The sequence below is a fragment of the Anser brachyrhynchus genome, assembly GCF_964034855.1.
Source record: "Anser brachyrhynchus genome assembly, chromosome: Z".
NCBI classification, from domain to species: domain Eukaryota; kingdom Metazoa; phylum Chordata; class Aves; order Anseriformes; family Anatidae; genus Anser; species Anser brachyrhynchus.
The window spans coordinates 61,044,936-61,064,050 of NC_137697.1; the positions used below are offsets into that span (position 1 = coordinate 61,044,936).

At 36.6% G+C, this 19,115-nt stretch overlaps 1 protein-coding gene across 6 annotated transcripts in view; it reads right to left on the reverse strand.

The window, feature by feature from the left end:
* SRFBP1 (serum response factor binding protein 1) overlaps positions 1 to 19,115 on the reverse strand; it is a 77,502-nt gene that overhangs the window by 1,199 nt on the left and 57,188 nt on the right. For all 6 annotated transcript variants that reach the window (XM_080573702.1, XM_080573706.1, XM_080573703.1 and 3 more), the window contains 3 exons: positions 2,587 to 2,668; positions 929 to 1,676; positions 471 to 505 (listed from right to left, as the gene is read on the reverse strand). In XM_080573702.1, coding sequence (XP_080429828.1) covers positions 471 to 505; positions 929 to 1,676; positions 2,587 to 2,668 — 865 coding nt within the window. The remainder of the gene's footprint in view (positions 1 to 470; positions 506 to 928; positions 1,677 to 2,586; positions 2,669 to 19,115) is intronic.

Consider the following 19,115-nt stretch of genomic DNA (forward strand, 5'->3'; position numbering starts at 1 on the left):
GACTTGATGAATTCCAAAATGGAACCACATACTATAAATCGAATAAAATATTGAAGAAGTTAAATAATTACTCACAAGGTAAACTATGTGCTAAATACCATAATACCACCTGATTGCGCTTACCATTACCTGGGCACAGGTAGCATAAACTGCTCAATGTAAACACAGACAGAAATGCATTTTCCTGTGTAAACTACTGTGTACTGTGTACATTTTCACGTGTACTACTTTAAGTACTTTTAATACTCAAAAATAGGACATTGCAAACAACATCCAGAGATCAAAATGAAAGCTGAAAAAACTGTCAATTTTAACAATTTTAAACAAACAAAAATGTTAAAAATGTTTAAAAAATTAACAATTTAAAATTGTTAAAATATATGCCACAATTAAAACTAGCATGCTTTGACTGCAGAGGTAAGAAAATCTCAAGATGTTTTTATTTCTACAACTTCATCAGTAATACATACCTGTTCTGTTTCTGAGAGGCTGGTCTTTAGTATTTCTGAAAATAAAAACATAATTCAGGATTTTTCAAGAAACTTGTAAGATGATAAACACTTACAAATAAAGAATCATCATCACCAAAACACTCATGCAATGACTTTTCAAGCATAACAGTAAAAACCACATATAGTTTTTCCTCTTTGTTAATGTACAAATAAAAACAGAAGTATTCCACACTGATTTGATTTGGATGCAACACTAGTTAGGAACGCTAAATGTAAATCAGTGCTAGTGTGAATATGAAAAATACGTAAGTATCAATAAAGCACAAGAAGACTGAAGAGTAGTTTAGGCAAAAACATTCTCAGCTGTAATTGGCTGAAATTCTCCTTGTTTGGTAACAGCTACTAAAAATCACAAAAATTTACATTACTGGGAAGGAGGGAGGAAATGAATTACAAAACAACAGGAATAGGTTTACCTTCCTCTGTTTTGGGATTTCTGATTGGAGGTAGTGGACAAAGTACTGCAGAACACTGATTCTAGCTTCTTTGCTTTTGCATGGGGCTTTCCTTCTTCTACGATCAAATCTTGCACTGTACCAGATCCTGTGTTCTTTTCTTTCTTCAGTATGTTTTCCTGAAGCTTGTTCTTATCTTTTACTAAAGAAAGATCACTAGCTGACGTTATTTTTTTCTTTCTTTTTACTTTGCCAATGAAGAAATCATCATTGCTATCACTGTCAGAATCTGATGTCTGGTTATAAAACCTCTCTTCAGTACTATCATCAAAGTACTCCTCTTCACTATTTTGTTCCAGGTCGCTATCATCACTAACTATTTTTTTCTTTGCAGTTAATTTGTTCACATTCATATTTTCTTTCCTTTTTTTATAGCCAAGTTTCTTTCCTGTTTTATTCTCAGTGACTTGTGGCATTTCTACTGTCTGAAATGAAAACTCTTTTGGACTGCATGTTCTCTCCATTTCCATAATTTTCTGTTCAGATTCACTGTCACGGAGTTCTTCAGCCCCTCTGTTAGTTTGTATTTTTACACCCATTTTTGTTTTGTTTTCATATCCTTGCTTTTTTTGAGCTGGTTTAAGTACTCGTTCATCCAAACTGCTAACGGAGTGTTGTCCTGATTTAGGTTGTGCTTCTGATGTATCCTTTTTCGCAGGGTTGGCTTTGTTTGGGTCCTGTCTTGCATCCTTAAACGCTTTTACAGCAGCTGTAAGAGGGGCAGAAGAAAAGTCATTTCTTGCAGCTACGTAAGTTAAGCATGTAAGTTATTTTAATAAAATAAAACATATTTGCAATTTAAATTTAGTGTATTGAATAAACATAATTTGAATGTCCTTATCAATCTTTAACTGATCAAGTGGGGCAAATAACACCTTAGACTACAGCATGAACAAGTGAGGAAAGCCAACTAATATGTTTTTTTTGAAACTGGGTTTAACTGTGAACTCATCTCCAGCTTATAATCATGGATTTTGATCATTTAGGATGTTATTTTGCATGTAAAAACTGCAAATAAATATTAACTTCTTTGGATATAATTAAATGGGTATTTGACATGGTCTGTTATTAATGAAATAATTTCGTGTTGTTATTACTAGAACTTGACCCTTTTTAACATTGCTTTTAGTTGGAAAATTTGAGTTTAAAGAGAACAGGAGATATTCCAAAGAATCAGGAAAAATTCCACAGGGAATCTGTAGACAGTTTACAAAGAAGTCTAAGGGAGTAACTCGCAAAACCTTTTAGCTACCTTTAAAAACCCAGCTGAAATGCTCCTTTTACCTTTGTATCTGCTTGTTAGTATTCTGCCAGTTAGGTCTTATTTTGAGATTCTCCATTACATCTATTCAACTTTGGGAATTCCATTACAAGCCTTGTTTGTACTATACTTTGTATCTTACATGTCATGCGATGTACTATCATGTACGTGCCCATTTCAGACAACATACACAACTACAAGCTTGTGACACCTGATCCACTGCAACTCATTGAGGTAGTTATAGGTGCTCATATACTTTTCTTTTTATACTGTTTGTTCATATCAGGAATTAACATGAACAAGGGAACACATCTTGAAGCTACTGAAGTCGTATACACTTTAATACACTGTTTCATACCTTTAAGTTCAGCAATTTTGTGTTTCAAGAGGGGGTGTGTTGCAAGTCTTGCAATGGCTCGCTCACTTGCAGTAGCCTTTGGCTATACAAAATAAAAGGCATGAACAGAATAATTAATACTTACAGAATAGGTCATGCTAAAATGCATACTAACGTGATTCTGGACTATTAAGTGAACAAAAAGAGAAAAAGCTCAAGACATTATAACATTTGAGGATTTCTCTGTTTTCTTGTATTACTAAACAAGGAAAAATCTGGCTGCACAAAGATTGACAGAAACATAACAGACGTGTAATTCTGCAATTTCTCAGCTACCAAAGAGGCATAACATGATTTTTATTTTAAAAGTACCAACCACATATTTCGGACCTAACGCATGGATATTATATTTTCTGTTTCTGGTATGTGTAAAGCAAATTTATGAACCCTGTGAAAAAATAACACTGTATTGATAGGAGCCATTCTGCATGATGGAATAGAGCGGCCTGCAGGAAGTACAGTGTAGAAGCCTTTAAAGTTGGCAAAATCACAAAACAGATATTGAAGGAAGATGTATTAAAAGTGTTTGATAGGCAAGGTCTAATCTGATCTTAGAGTCAAACAACCCTGAATTTGATATGGTAGAACAACAGACCTACATAGACAGATTCAAAGACTGAGTACTATCTTAATGCTTTAATCTGAAGAAAAAGTAGAAGTAGGACAAGCTAATTCCACTTCTGACTTCCTCTTTTATAGGCTCGAATTCAGAAGTACTAACTATCATATTTTCAGGCTCCTCTTATCACTTGGCTTACAAAACAAAATGAGAGGTACCTGAGACTTTTTCAGGAATAGCATTGTCTTTTTTTTTTTTTTTTTAAGGGGAAAGAATTGTGGTGTACAGGCTTGTAAAACAAAAGCTCACTAGGAAATTTCCTAATGCCTGCAGTGGAATTTACAAGAAAGGATAAAAGACACACCTTCCTCCCTTCCTCCTAATGGTACTGTAAGGGATATATTATTGAATTGTTGTAACCCGTGAATTGAGCTGTATGTTACAGGAATTACTACCTCAACCAACGGATGATGAGCCTTATAAAGAACTGGGCATGTGCCCAGTGACCCAACCTGTGTCACTATCGGGCTTTAGTGCCCAACAACTCAGCACAACATGCTGCCTCTCCCAGCCTAAGTAGCCACCATAAGCAATGGAGCCCAAGCCACAGGTTGAATTAACTCAATGAACAGTTGATCGAGGTGCTTCACAGACTAAGGGAATGACAACCTGTGTGTACAGTCAGAGGATGGGGGTAGTCGATAAGGATATACTGAATAATGCAGGACTGAGCATGATGGAAATGATATGGAGTAAGGGACGGAGATTGTACCTGGTCTGCCCTGGGATGAAGTCCACGTTCCCCATATCAGCCACACTAGTGCTGTGCTTTGCATTTGTGAATAAATCAGAGCTGATAACACAGCAGTGTTTTTGTTACTGCTGAGCAGTGCTTGCACAGCATCAGGGCCTTCTCCATTTCTCTCTCAAGAGAAACGCACACCATGTTGGGAAGGAAATACAGCTGGGACAGCTGACACAAATTGACCAAAAGTATATTCCATTCCACATTAAGTCATGCTCCGCAATAAAAGCTCAAGAAAAGGAGGAAGAAGAAGGATGTTTGCTGCTGCTGCATTTGTCATCCCAAGAATTGTTACCTGTGATGAAGCCCAGCTTTCTGAGATGTGACTAAACATGTGCCTGCCACTGGGAAGTAATGAACGAATCCCTCATTTTGCTTTGCTTGCACACACAGTTTTGTTTCACTTATAAAACTGTCTTTATCTCAACCAAGTGTTTTTTCACTTTTGTTCTTCCTGATCTCTCCCCACCCTGCTGGGCAGGAGGAGTGGAAGAGTGAGCAAGCAGCTGGGGGGTGCTTAGTTGCGGGCTGGGGTCAAGCCACCACACATACAAACAATACCTAAAACATCACAAATGCACATTTGAAGTATCTGATTTGTTTGACGTAACAGTGTTGAGTAGGGAATCCTACTAGGTTGCAGGCAAGTTTTCTTCCAGCAGTCATGTCACTTAAAATTAACAGTTGTGTATTTATAGGGTAGAGATAAAGGGACACTTATAGCAACCATGAGAGCTGAAGAGTCAGTTTCTGTGCTTTGGGTCTGAAGAAAACAACAAATCCTGAAATTTGGAATCTTACATGTCCCTGCTAAGTTTCTCAATATAACAAGACACCGCAGCTACAGGAAAGCCAGTACTTCCAAACGCAGAAACATTTAATTGGTTTGCAAAATGTAAATCCTGTTCCTCAAACAATGCAAAGCAAATCCAATTTGCCATAGTTGTATAGATTATAAAATACAGTCTGGATATGTCTGTTCAGATTTTACGTTTGAGTTGTGCAGAGCATCTGGGAATTCTAGTGCTTTCTCTTCAAGTCTCTGCTATTACAGCATTATTACTTCAGATCAAGAAAAACTGGAAAAATATTTCCACCACAGACTGTCTACAGCATTACAATCACTGGCCAGAGAAGATGGGTCAAAAGATGAGCCCACTTCCAAGGGCCACAGACTGGCTTACTCTCAGGCTAGTCTAGCTCTGAGAACTTGGAGTCTGGATTTTTGATTCCCATGTGACAGTGCTGCATGCTGCCACCAGATTCCTGGGACAGCAAGCTCACATTTCTGAAGATCAAACGGTATTTTCTTTGGAGATTTTTCTATAGCTGGAAAATGTATTTCTGAACTTAATTAATACACTTTTTCCCTCAGCTACTTCCTGTGGGTTTTGAAAGAATATACCATGAAGTTCAGAAAGCAGCAGCAGCTTCTGTGCAACATCTGGTGTCCTTTAATTCAAATATTTATAGAAAGAGTTTAAGCATACATGCCAATTCATATGGAATAACCACATTTTTTCCTTATAGCTAAATACTTCACAAATGCTACTCACACTGACAGACAGCAGCCAACAAACATACAATATGACATTAACATTCTCAAAAAAATCCCATTTTTTTTATTTTTTGGCACATCCAATGCTCAATTTATTTTTCCTCAAGTATTCTCCAGTATATAAAGCCTTGGCAGAAAGTAAAACTTAACAGAAAAATGCCAACTGTATCTATAGCAAGAACACTCCCACCCTCCACCTTCCCCCAGTATGTTTATTTACACAGATACTGGAAATGTAAATATTTACTTTCATAAGTTCCCGATACTTCCTATATTATTTTGCACTATTCATTTTTTCATGCAAGAATTTCCTAATAGTTTTCATAGGAATGCTCTGCCTCATTCAATTTGCAACTGAGGCACAGCAAAATGAACAATGCAACTCAGCACTGCATAATCATATCTTTCAGTGATAGGTTGCATGCTAACTGCAGAAGAACCTGAAAGTCAGAGACTCCTCAAATGTCTTGTCTTGGTAAATAATTCATTATTTCTATGTATAGTATTAAAGACATCTACCATCACCACTGTGTTTCACTAAACTCCATAGGAACATTTAACAGAATTAACTGGATCAATCATTGTGCCTTTCAGATCTTAAAATTAAAAAGAGAAACTTGTGTTCCTTATCCTAAATAGCAGATGTAGACAGATGCACAAACCTCAAAACATAACTTGTTAGTTATAGCAAATAAAGTAGTGTGTGCATAACTCACATGTGCAAATACACAAGGACCCCCCACACAGGGGAGACAAACTTCATAAAATGTGGCAACGATTGAGAAAAGTATGGACATTAGAAGCTTGTTAAAATAAAAACAGATTCACACTTCATGTTTTGAGACTTGCTGGATAGGGGTCAGAAGTACGGAATGACTCCGAGGACTGGCAGCATCACGTAAAAAAAAAGCTGCTGTATGGAAATGTCATGCAGAATTTGTATGTGTAGTACCTGCCTCATACCACGCACGAGATAAAGTGAGAACAAGAAAGACTTGGTAGAGATGGATGGGATTTGCTGCCGTTACTTGCTACATGCTTGAGACAGTAGGGCTTCTGGAAGAATTTAACAGCAGAAATGTGAGATTAATTTGGGAACATGAAGTGGAGACCTCTGCCCATTACTTCATCCTTATTACTCATCCTGTTCAACTTTTCTTTAGGTTTTACCCTCTGTGCTACAATTATAACCAATAATAGGGAAGAAAGAGGTCATACTTTTATTCTTCAGTTGGGTTCTGTACAAGAAGGGATTGCCTTGCTACAGCTAGCCTAAACCATGACTACTACTAGAAGACTACCAACAAGAATTCAGCCGGGTCAAAGGACAGTGCTGCCAAACGCGCAATGCTTGGTGGCCCTCCACCTGTCACTGTAGATGATTTCTTATAATACTGAAATTGACACAGTCAGAAACCCTATCAATGAGCACACAGTACACAATACATTGCTAAACCTACAGCACAAAAGTAACCTAGAAACATGTCATACTGATATTTCTATAATAACTGGAAGTACAGTCTAAGTACAACAGCAGCCTGATTTCAAAAGAAAAAAAAAAAAGGAAAAAAAAAGAAAAATAAAAAAGAAGAGAGAATGTTAACCAGGTTAAGCACAAAAAAAATCCCAAGTTCTGGGCCAAAAGAAGATGTCATTTTAATACCTTTTGTAGCAGATTAGGAGAAGAGCTCTCTCCCTACTAAAAACAACAGAAAACCTCTTAACCCACATATTGTTCCCAGAGCTCTAACTAGCTACAGCTGTCTTTCACAACAGCAGAAAGAATGCAGTTAATGTGGAGTCACAGGGTGTCTGAAGGTGCTAGATGATGGCTGCCATCCAAGTCCATCCCATGACCTCATACTGCTTTGGAAAAAGATCATTGAGAAAAGTTACTTTCTGACCGTGAAATGCTGTCAGTTCTCCCACTTCCTTTATGTCTGTAAGACATATGGTACACGTCTTGTGGCCATCAGATCAACTTAAGATGTTGGTATGAGAACCAATTGGTTATTAATCACGCTTGTGGCAGCAGTGCTGTCCTACAGCTCCTCAGGTTGTTTGACTGTGTCCTGTATTCATAATGGAAAGATGGATCAGACAGAGGATGCAAGAAACAGGTCTTTGTTGGGCATGGCAAGAGTTTAAAACTGAGTGACTCTTCCAAATACAGAAACAACAGCAAGCATCACACAGTATGCACAGGAGAGAAACATCAGCAACAAATGCTTCAGACTCTGCACTGGAAATAGATAACCAGAAATTGTTGGATTTTATTCAACTTTTACTCAGTTTTTACTCAAGTCTTCCTGATTTTCCATCTAAGTTCAAAATGATGGTACAGCTATTAGGGAGAAGTAGCTATACAAGCTTAGTAGTAAGACAAGTGAGAAATTCTTATGGCAATTAATTCTGTATGAATTTCAGGAAATCATGCTAGTTTATTTTTTATTTTTTTTTAAACTGTAATATATGTATAATTTTTAAAATGGGTTGAAAATTTTCCAGTTGACGCTAAAATGTATGTCTTAACAGATCTAAAGCCTTTGTAAAAACCTCAGTATGACAATGTCTTGAAATAGAACAACAGGACAAAAATTGAACAATTTCTCATAAACCATCAAAATACACAGTAAACCTGACGTCCACCTTGACTTCCTGTTTATTCTTTCTAACATTGTCACAATTTATGTTGGCTTATTTTCTGTTATTGCCATAATTCAACCATGAAAATATCTGGAAATTTATTTTACTTCTCTTGTAAGCACAAGGAAGTTGTAAGGAGTTGAAGATTAATGGCAACATGGGGTACTCTGCACAAACTTTTCAGTCACCTGCAGAACTATGTACAATGAAAGTCAGAGGTCTGGAGAATCTAGCTGACCTTGCACTGATGGCAGTAGCATTGTCTATCACCTGAACATTGAATTCTATGGACTTCTGAATCCAGCTTCAGGGAGAAGCATCAAAATCTTCTAAATACTGCTGAGATGCTTACACTCCTCTAACTTAACCTGTATGTCTGGATCAAAGTTATTCTCCCCCCTGCAATTCATTCACTTTATTCACCCTCAAATCAACATCCAATTTAGCTTGTTTTGTCTCTTATCAAAACGGAGTACAGAGCATAAGCTTGTTTCTATTATTGTCTCCCTCTTCATTTAAAATATGAGTTTCAAAATATGCCAATAACTCAAAGAAAACAGACTTCCCGCTGTTCTTTGCTGTATGCATGATGAAGAAATACCTATAGTCCATGCATTTAACAAAGTTTAAAGGCCCTTTAAGAAGCCTAATACAGCATTTAACAAGTGTTTAAAGATCAAATTTATTTGGAATACAAAAGAGTCAGAGTTCCTTTGGATTAACCTGTCACAACTAATTTAGCCAACCATACAACTGTGAGGTAAATGCTCATTTTTCAGGTTGGGAATTGGTCAAAAAGAAATAGTGTTTCATCACAAACTACCACGGTGATCTACAGCAGAGCTTGGAATAAAACCCAAACCTGCCCAAGTCCAAATCATGTATTCAATCTACTGCTAATTTTTTCCTTCTTCTCTTTATGAATAAAATAACTCCTATGATTGTTTCAATAAAGAAAAGTCAGAGCACGAAATCCAGAATAAAACAGGCATGGATTCCTAATTATCTCCTCGTGGTGAACAGGGTAAACTCTAGGTGTAAGCTGAAAGAGCAAGATTGTGGGGAAACTCAAATGCTGCTTGCTCTTCTTCACCTCTTACAGGGCTAGGAAGATGTCTATAATCCTATCAATTTGGCCTCCCACACAAACAATAAACTCATTTTTGAAGAAAAAAGTCAATTTCTTAAGATTCTGAAAGAGGTCACAAAGCTAGCATTGTGTCAACTCCTCCTTCCCCTCTCTAAATTGCGGCAGTCCAACCTATTGTTAGTTAGTCTAACCCAGTGAAACCTCCGCTCACCTTCAACAAAGCCTAGAATCATGCTGAACATTATTTCATGCTGTGGACAAATGTGTGTATGACGTTGACAAATCTTCAGTAGAAAGCAGCTGTAAAGACTGCTAACAAAGACTTCTTGTATTTTTAATTGAAATATATTACATGAATACAAAATTACATGAATTGTACATACAGTACAATTAACCAGTATTAAGTATTTATAATTCTGACTTACAGAAATTTAAAGTCAAGTACATAAGACTACAGCATAAAGACTACATGGTTTTCCTGCAGCTTTTGGAATAAGATATATGCATTTCGTGTATTTTTGTATTTGAACATTGAAGCACTACAACAGTACAAAGTATTTGAGTTTTGCCAAACTGAATAAAAAAATAAAAAATTGGCACATAGCACAGTAAAATAGATGCCACAGGAGAAGGAAAAAAAAATCAGGCAAAAGACAATGATAATGAGAAACTAAAGTGGAAAGCAAAATATGAAGAAATAGAAAGCCTGAAGCAAAAAATGTACTTTTCAGGAGGAACAGGAACAAAATGCCTCTTGGATAACAGGCAGTAGCTGTGAACAATACAGAGAGAAAGGTCTTTGCTACAAAATTCACTCAGACTTCTTCTGAGAATATATTGACAGTTAGAGGAAAGTTCATGTATAAATTAATTTGACAAGTATTCGATATCAGATCTGAAACCACAACCAACTTTTTGAAGCACGTGAGGTATCCTGAAAGGTCGACAAATTGTTTGCTTGCAACTGGCCACCTACAATGAGGGTCCAGAGGCTCAAAATGTGCAGTTTACTAACTCCAAATGGAGAGTTAGCTGGCCAATCTCAAAATGAAATTTGAATCAAGTGCTATTTGGGAAAACAAATAATAATAATAAAAAAGCTTACTTACACTTGCTTGCTTCTGATAGAAAAGACAACAGCAACACAAAGTAGACCAGCAATACTCAGACATGCATCTGAGTTCCCAAGATCCAACCGTGCATCATGAGCATGTCCAAAGACTCAAAGAGTGGAAGCAGATGGTAGCAAACAAATTGGCAGGGTACAAGGATGAGCTCTGCATTACCAGAACTGCTTAATGGGCCAAGAAGCTCACAGTATTCAACCTTGGATGATCCTGTTAAGCTTCAGAATTGAGATATCCATCTGTCTCCTGACAAAATCAGTTTGGAGACAGACCTCTGTACAGAACTTTTAGGGATGTAATCTTGAGATGTCCTTACAATATTCCACTGTAAGACAGACGCTCAAACCTCCAAGCATATCTTCTCAGCTGGAGCCTGATAAAGCACCATAGATGTGAGCACGTATAAGCGTTTATAACAAAAAACCTCTGGAAGTAGACACAGTTGAGATCTTAAAACTGTTTAAACAGATGCAAAGCTTCAAAACTAACAGTTGAAAACAAGCTCTAATTTAATCATATATATTTCACATCACGGACAGTTAAAAATTATCTCTGAAAAAAATAAACAAACAAAAAAACAACCAAACAACAAAACACCATTCTGCTCATACCTACACAAGCATTAACACCAAGGAATTTGCCAATATATAACTAAAGACTTGTCAGGTCAGCATCCTCAGATAAAACTTCAAGAGAGAGATCTGTTCACATTCAGAGCACTGCTGTAGAAACTACGATAGCCAGGGATCTGGGGGCACAGAAGACTTACAGACTTCACAAATCCTGCACACACTAACCAGGGGTAGGCCATATTAGAATATGCTATTCAAAACAAGACAGACTTTCTTGGCATCTCACATTGCAATTTTTGTGCACAATTGAAAACAGATTTCTTTTAATCTATACGTTTTTCAGCCACTTTCTGAAAAAGACAATGGAAATACAAATTCAGTTCACTGAAAAACTATTAAACGTCTGAGATAAACATACTGATTCCTTGGCACCAAAATACAGATTTTCCATCACTAAGTCTATCGAAGGAGTATATGCATTTGAAACTTACTCTAATCATAAACACGTCAGATATATATAGAAGCCCTGACGTTACTTAAGAATATCATCAGATGATGAATGTAAAATTAATGGAAAACCTGAACGGTCACATTTTCTAGCAGGTAGTTCACCATATGGTGCACAGATTAACCACCTTTATGCTCAAAGGCTCTCAGGCATCTTCTGGGCCATTAGATTATTGTTACTTTGGCATGCAAAGTGTTCCTAAAGTGTAATCACTCAACCCTTTCAATCATCACACAATTATTGGTATTTGAAAACCAAGAAAAACTACACCATCACCCTTCAAATGTAATGGTATTACACTTTCAGTAAATTACTAGTTACATCACATTTCCCATACATTCTCTTACTTCGTAATCTTGCCATAGAGGGGCAATGTGCTCTAAACCTAAGCTCTCATTTTACCTAACTGATAATTTTTAATGTAGCTACATTCACTGACATCTGAAGAGACAAGTTGTTTCCTTAAACAGAATTCCAATAACTCAAGAAAATCTTATTTTTCCAGTTATACAGTCAGGTATTAAAAATTTCAAGCAATAATGTCTTCACGATTTTTGATATAATTTTCCAGTGTTACAGACTCGTATTGAGCTGAAAGAATCTGAAATTTCAGATTTTTTAAAAAAATTATTTTAACATTTTTTATAACTGTTAATTCCTTAGTTCTAAGTTGCAACACTTTAAAAATGACCTGGATAGGAAAGAGGGAACACGAGAGAAAGGTTTTGCATTTTATTTCTTTATGATATACAATGAGGAACTGATAGTTTCATATAAACAAATAAAAAGAGCAAAGGACAGCAGCAGCTGTTTTTCATTTTTAGAAATATCGGAAAAGTCATTTATTTTATTCTAATTTTGTAACACAATTCTGGGTTACACTACAAAGCATATATACAGAAAGAGCTTTTTCAATTTGTAATGCGTTAGTAGCTGTCAGTCTTTAATGTAATTATAATTGTTTACATGACATCAAACTCATCTTAACACAGTAAGTTCTGTAAGCAACAGAAACAATGAAAGATGACAACTCGTGCGTTCCACCTTACATCTTCTCTTCTTGCACACCCCCTATGGTATTTCTCACAACAAGGTAAAGAGGTGATGAACTGTGGTCACCTTTCCCTCCCCACTGACTTGGGCTTCTCACTCCTACTCAGATAAGAGCTGTCACACACAGAAATAAACTGTTGGAACTATAGGCTTCTAAAACCATGTCCAGTACCCTCAGTTGAAATTGATCAGTGGGTACCAGTATTTAGCACAGACTGATGGCCAGACAGGGCTTCCTCATTTGGTGGAGCACATCCTCCTCCCTACCCCTTCATGTGGATGAAGTTGAAAAATTGATTATTTTCCCTATGAATACATAAAGGATGTAATTTAGATACTGTCTTTAGTAACCAAATCACACTGGAAGGAGGTCCTTTCCAACCCAAGCCATTCTTGGGTTGGGTTTCTATGTTAGAATGCTATTTCTATGTTAGAACCATAGAATGATTTCTACGTTAGAATAGAATTATTAGAATAGAATATTTCTATGTTAGAATCACCTCAATCCATTCTCTGCCCAGCCTATATTTGTGCTTAGTATTGCCTTGACCCAGGTGCAGGACCTTGCACTTGGCCTTGTTGAACCTCATGAGGTTTGCACAGGCCCACCTCTCAAGCCTGTCCAGGTCCCTCTGGATGGCATCCCTTCCCTCCAGCATGTCAACTGCAGCACACATCTTGCTGTCATCAGCAAGCTTGCTGAGGGTGCACTCAATCCCACTGTCCATGTCACTGAAAAAGATGTTCAACAGTGCCTGTCCTAATACCGTCTGCTGAGGAATACCACTCGTTACTGCTCTCCTCTTGGACACTGAGCTGTTGACTGCAACACTCTGAGTGCGACCATCCAGCCAATTCCTTACCCACTGAGTGGTCCATCCATCAAATTCATGTGTCTCCAATTTAGAGACAAGGATATAATGTGGGACTGTGTCAAATGCTTTGCACAAGTTGAGGTAGATGACATCAGCTGCTCCACCCCTACCCACAAATGCTGTAACCCTGTCAGAGAAGGCCTCCACATTTCTCAGGCACGATCTGCCCTTAGTGGAGCCATGTTGACTGCCACCCGTCACCTCCTTATTTTCCATATGCCTTAGCACAGTTTCCAGAAGGATCTGTTCCATGATCCTGCCAGACACAGAATGAATTAAACAAATGAATTAAAGGTAACTGAAATGTCTCACTACTACTAACTGTCTTAAATTTGTAATTTCTACAATCTCATTTATCGTTTTCTATTTACAATCAGCCTTCTAAGTGTAAGTTGTAGGACATTGCTAGTACCAAACTTTCATTACAGTTGTAACTTCCATTTTTAGGACTTCTTAGTGCTTCTGTTTTCGTGTTACACTTTGATGCTATTATACTGAAAACAGTTATTCACAATGCAGTTCTTCTCTCATGCATGTACGTCCTGCCCCATTATCCCTGTAAAGATGGTACCTTTCATTAATTACCTTAAAGACCTGAAGGAGGATATCCATTAAATCTGTGATGACAAAAAATGAAAAACATCGCTCCCATTTTTAAGAAGGGAAGGAGGACCCAGGGAACTACAGACCAATGAGCCTCACCTTGTGCCTGGCAAGATCATGGAACAGATCCTCCTGGAAGCAATGTCAAGGCACTGGCAAGACAAGGAGGTGATTTGAGACAGCCAGCATGGCTTCACCAAGGGCAAATCGTGCCTGGCCAGTCTGGTGGCCTTCTGGTGGCCTTCCCCTAATTGACAGACTATTTTTATACTTTTTATACTGACACAGAACTTCAGTTGCAGCCATAGTGATGGATTCTAGACTAAAGTATCAAGGACTGCACAAAGGACACACACACAGCTTAGCATGTCTTGTTTTTATGTATACACATATGCACATACATTAGTTATATGTATAAAAGACATGCTAAACAGCTCACAGTTCAAGTGATCACTTTTGGAAGACAAGGAGTCTTCAGGGAAAAAAAAAAAGCCAACCAACCAACCATCAGTCACACAGAGAAAGTATTTACGCCTGAATGTGATATTCATCACTGAATGCAAAATTCTTCACTTCATCAGTAGTGTTAGAAAGACCACAGACATTCCTGTTAAAGTTAACATCTGGTGTTTGACATGGAAAATTCTCAGGAAACAGTGGTTTCATACATTCAGTTTAACTTCCATTCAAACAGAATCAAAATACTCAAGACAAAAGGAATCCAACACTGCAACACTGATTCCCAGCATTAATCCAATCCTATTAGCCCATGTTACAGGAAATTGTGCTATAAAATCAATACAACACGCTTCCAAAAACACATATCATGCTGACAGATGCAACCATTACATAAAGAAAAGCATATCTACTATCTGATATGCAAATCATTGTCTTTACTTCCACACTGAAATAAAAAAGAAACTCAACACGATGTCTTATCATGTGGGAAAAGTATTTTTTACTACTCAGCATAAACATTGCTGGGGAAGGGAAACATGATACATACAACACAATAAATATTCATTCGGAAGCAAAAGTAAATAAGGGTAACAAATCTGGGCACATAAAGCTGTTTTGAAGTTGACAATAATGTTCCCAATAATTGTTACAAACAATGAAAAAGGAGATGGATATTATTAAGAGTACTGACAGATGATCACTGAAGATCATAAACGTATTATAATTATGCACTGATTATCTATACATAATTTCTAATTTAAGGAGAGTGTTAACAACATTAATTCAGGTTAAAAAAAATGCATGGGCCCCACAAGAAAAGCAGCTATTCTCCCCCAACATTTCTAAAATCAAGTCACAAAACAGTTAAGTGCAAAGAAGTAATGATAAGTGTGTGTATTGTACAAAGCTGATGGACTGTAACCCCAGTATTACACAAAAGACTGATTCATATTCTTTCCCTATGGTCTATGGATTGCAAAAAAAAATATTTTCATAAGCAAAGAATGTTAAAAATCCACATAAGTAATTATCTAGTTATGCTGCAACATAACTACTAAAGGTACTAGCAACAGAAACAGAAGTTTTATATCAATAATAGAATCTATCCTAATCAGAATGTTTTTGTAGCCAGGAGAATTCTTCAGGGGGGCCTTGGAAGGGAGAGAAGGTAGGGGATTGTGGAAAAATCCCCCAAAGCCCAAACAAAAGACAGCAACTATTCTGTGCTTGATCCAAAGCCTTTGAAGTTAACGGAAAGTCTCCAATTAAACTGCAAGGGACTTTGCATCAGGCCCCTTTTATGATTTAATGTATTTCCTCAGATTAAATCCACAGAGAATACTGAGTGTTCTTTTTATTTTTATTTTTAATGCATTTTCCATTAGAAAGCACATTTTCAAAATAAAGTAAAGCCAGAATCACAAAATGTACATTTAGGAGCGTCAACTAAAATAGAAACCATTATGTTTTTCAAATTTAGAAAATACAGATACCAGTGTTTCTCCTTGGATGCAGCTGTTTAATCAAAATTCTACATGATTCAAAAATGCCATCTTCCTTTCTTTCTCCGTTACAAAATTAAAAAGTACTAGAATTATCAATTTTTAAATTTCCTTAATAAATTTACATTAAAAAATAAGTTTATTCATAAGAATAAATATTATGGTTGTGTAGCCATGTCTTGTTCATGCCTTGTAACCCAAGATTTCCAGTTAGTGATATACTCTGGGGAACCTGATGCTCCAAATAACCGCTTACTGAGTGTGATACTCAAACGCCTCAAAGTTGGCAGCCTTTCACAAAATGCCTTTAAAAAACTGTTGGTGTGAAATGCATTTTCATTGTAAATACATGAAGAAGAACTTAAAGCAACACAAGCACTGTGACTACCCTATCCTTGCTCTTTTTTTGGTTGCTGATGACAGAGTCGTGAATTTAAGAAGTTCAAATAATAGTTTTAAAAGGTGATATGAATCTCAGAATTGCTATTTTAATATTGTGATGTAAACAGTTTCTTTGAAAGAAACAAAGGTAATACACCATCAGTCCTGTAACTTTATCCTTTGCTCCTGTCAGATCTTTTTGCCCATACACCTTTCTATCTCATTCTCATATTCTTCTTGCTTGACTTCCTCAGTCCTGCAGTAGCGATTCAGTGAATTCATGGAGGAGTTTGGTAGGTGAAGTAGTCTCTTCTCAAGTGTGAAGTAATAGTATTTTCATTTGATAAATTACAGAAAATCTTTTATTATTGCTGTTAATATTTTAGCTAGTTCTTAAATCCCAAATTCGTATGAGCCATGGATATTAATTTCACTCACCCCCAAAATAACCCCCAGAACTGTAGCATAAAAGCCTTTAAGCATCCATTAAAAACTGACGGACCTAAAGCTAAACAGCACTAATGTCACCCCTCCTTAATCATATGTTAAGTACAGCTGTTCTCAAAAATCATACTGTGCTCCAGGCTGCACAGTCAAATCCTGGCCATGCATAAGCTGCCTGAGATCCTGTTTCTAAAGCCTTAGAATTCCATCTAAATTCCAAACAAGACAACGCTGGTTGCTGAACACGAAGCAATCCAAAATAAGCTGACCAGGCCTTACATTAACAAAAAAGCTTCTAAGGCCTAGTAATGGATTACATTTCTGGACTAGAAGAAATTTCTCAACACACTTAGAAATTGTGGCAAGCTTTTCAGTAATGTTGAGACTCAGAAGAATATGCTTCAGACATGACAAGACTGGAGGAGAAGGTGAAAATACAGGATTTAGTAGGAAAAGGTGGTTCCAAGGACCACACATGAGAGCTCAGTGCAGAAAAGAAAACCTATGTTACTAATGTTATGTATCTAGGAGCAAAAAACAGAGGACATATATTTATCATCTGCAGATTGACTTGCCTACTAAGATACTAAGCATGTGCTCAGTTTAAGCTGTCATAGTAACATATACTGGTGCTCTATTCTTCTTTACTAAAGGAAAAGATCACCAGGTTCTTTCCATTTTCAATTTCATGTTTTCCCCTAAAAATCTGAAAGTTATTGAATTTTGAAGCACATAGATTATTTAGGAAAAAACAAGAAGTATTTCGACTTAAGGCAGGATGGCATTTCAGATCTTTGCCTGGAATAGAGAGTTCCATTATGCTGCTGTAGGATTCTGTAATTCTGTAATTCTCACTGTTTAAAACACAGATTATTTTTTTTTCCATGTTCTATATACCAAGTTTGTACTGGAAATAAAACTAAGTGAGGTGCTACAAGAAGTTAGTATCTGTTATCAGTAGTGTAAAGGAAACAAACGCAACTGGAATTACGATGAAGGTGCTCACAGATGGACAAATGTCCTCTTTTTTGGAGAAACAGCACAGATGAGACATGATTTCTCTAATACCACAAAAATATGATTACATATTTACCTATCTATCCAGCCTATCTTAACCTATCTAACTTACCTTGACACTGTGTTATCAATAGATTGAAGATAATGGTTAGGGCCCTTGCTAGCTCCTAAATCAGTTCCCTACTTGTAATGAACAACTTTTTTTTTACGATTAGCTTCTGATTTATACTTTTGGAGTGCTGGAGCACACCACTAAGAAACCAAGCCTACCGTATCAGTTCAGGGACACATGCTATAAAGAACAGTTTAAAATGTAACGCAGTTAGAAAGCAGATTAAAAGAAAAAAAATAGGCAACAGATCTGGCATGTTTTTCAATTTTAATGACTAGTAAAAACATTCATTGCTGACAGTACACAACTGCATATAAAAAGTGCACAAAACTTATTCAAAATCCAGAAAATAGTTTTCATTTTTCAACAGCTGTAGCTAAGCACCAACAATATATAGTTGAAGTCACATGGCAACATTTATTACAATCTTTACAACAGAGTTTATCACCTGTTAATAGTAATGGTGCCAGCTGCAGCAATATTAAAAATGGGCTTTGAAAGTTTCATCAGAGGCGCACAAAGGACTGCTCACCCACTGCTTCCTGTCTTACACTAACATGGTCAGCCCTATGACATTTTTATTAATGAAAAACAGAAAAAGCCTAGTGTCATGTGGCTGGTGAATTGCCAGCTCACTCCACAACTATCATAATTTTGATTTGCTTATTAGCAAATCAACAATCTTAGCAATTAGCAAATTAACAATCTTGACTGCTAAATCATAAAAACTGCAGTTACAGTGTCACTTGCTAAATGGCACAATTTTATTGCACTTCACTGAAATCTACGCAAACACTTTCTAAATATCTTATTCTGAAAAATATATGGGAAAACATAGTGATAGAATATAAAATCTCAGTGGGCAGAAGGAATGAAACGAGTATCTTGACTACACGTCCACTATGCAAAACTAATATTCAGCATTCCACAGCGAATTAAAAGCAGATTGCCTTTTATCAATGAAAACAAACCTATTCGGAAAATGAAAACAGCCACAGGATGTTTTGCTTCAAATATTTCGAAATTCGAGTTAATGAAAAGGTAAACAGTGTGTTCAACTTTTCATGTGACCTACAGAATATTGATATAGACTTTTTTTCCCAAAATTTTATTATTGCTAACTAACTGTGGGAAAAGAAGAAATAATACATTTGAAAATTAACTTCTGTTAAAGCATAT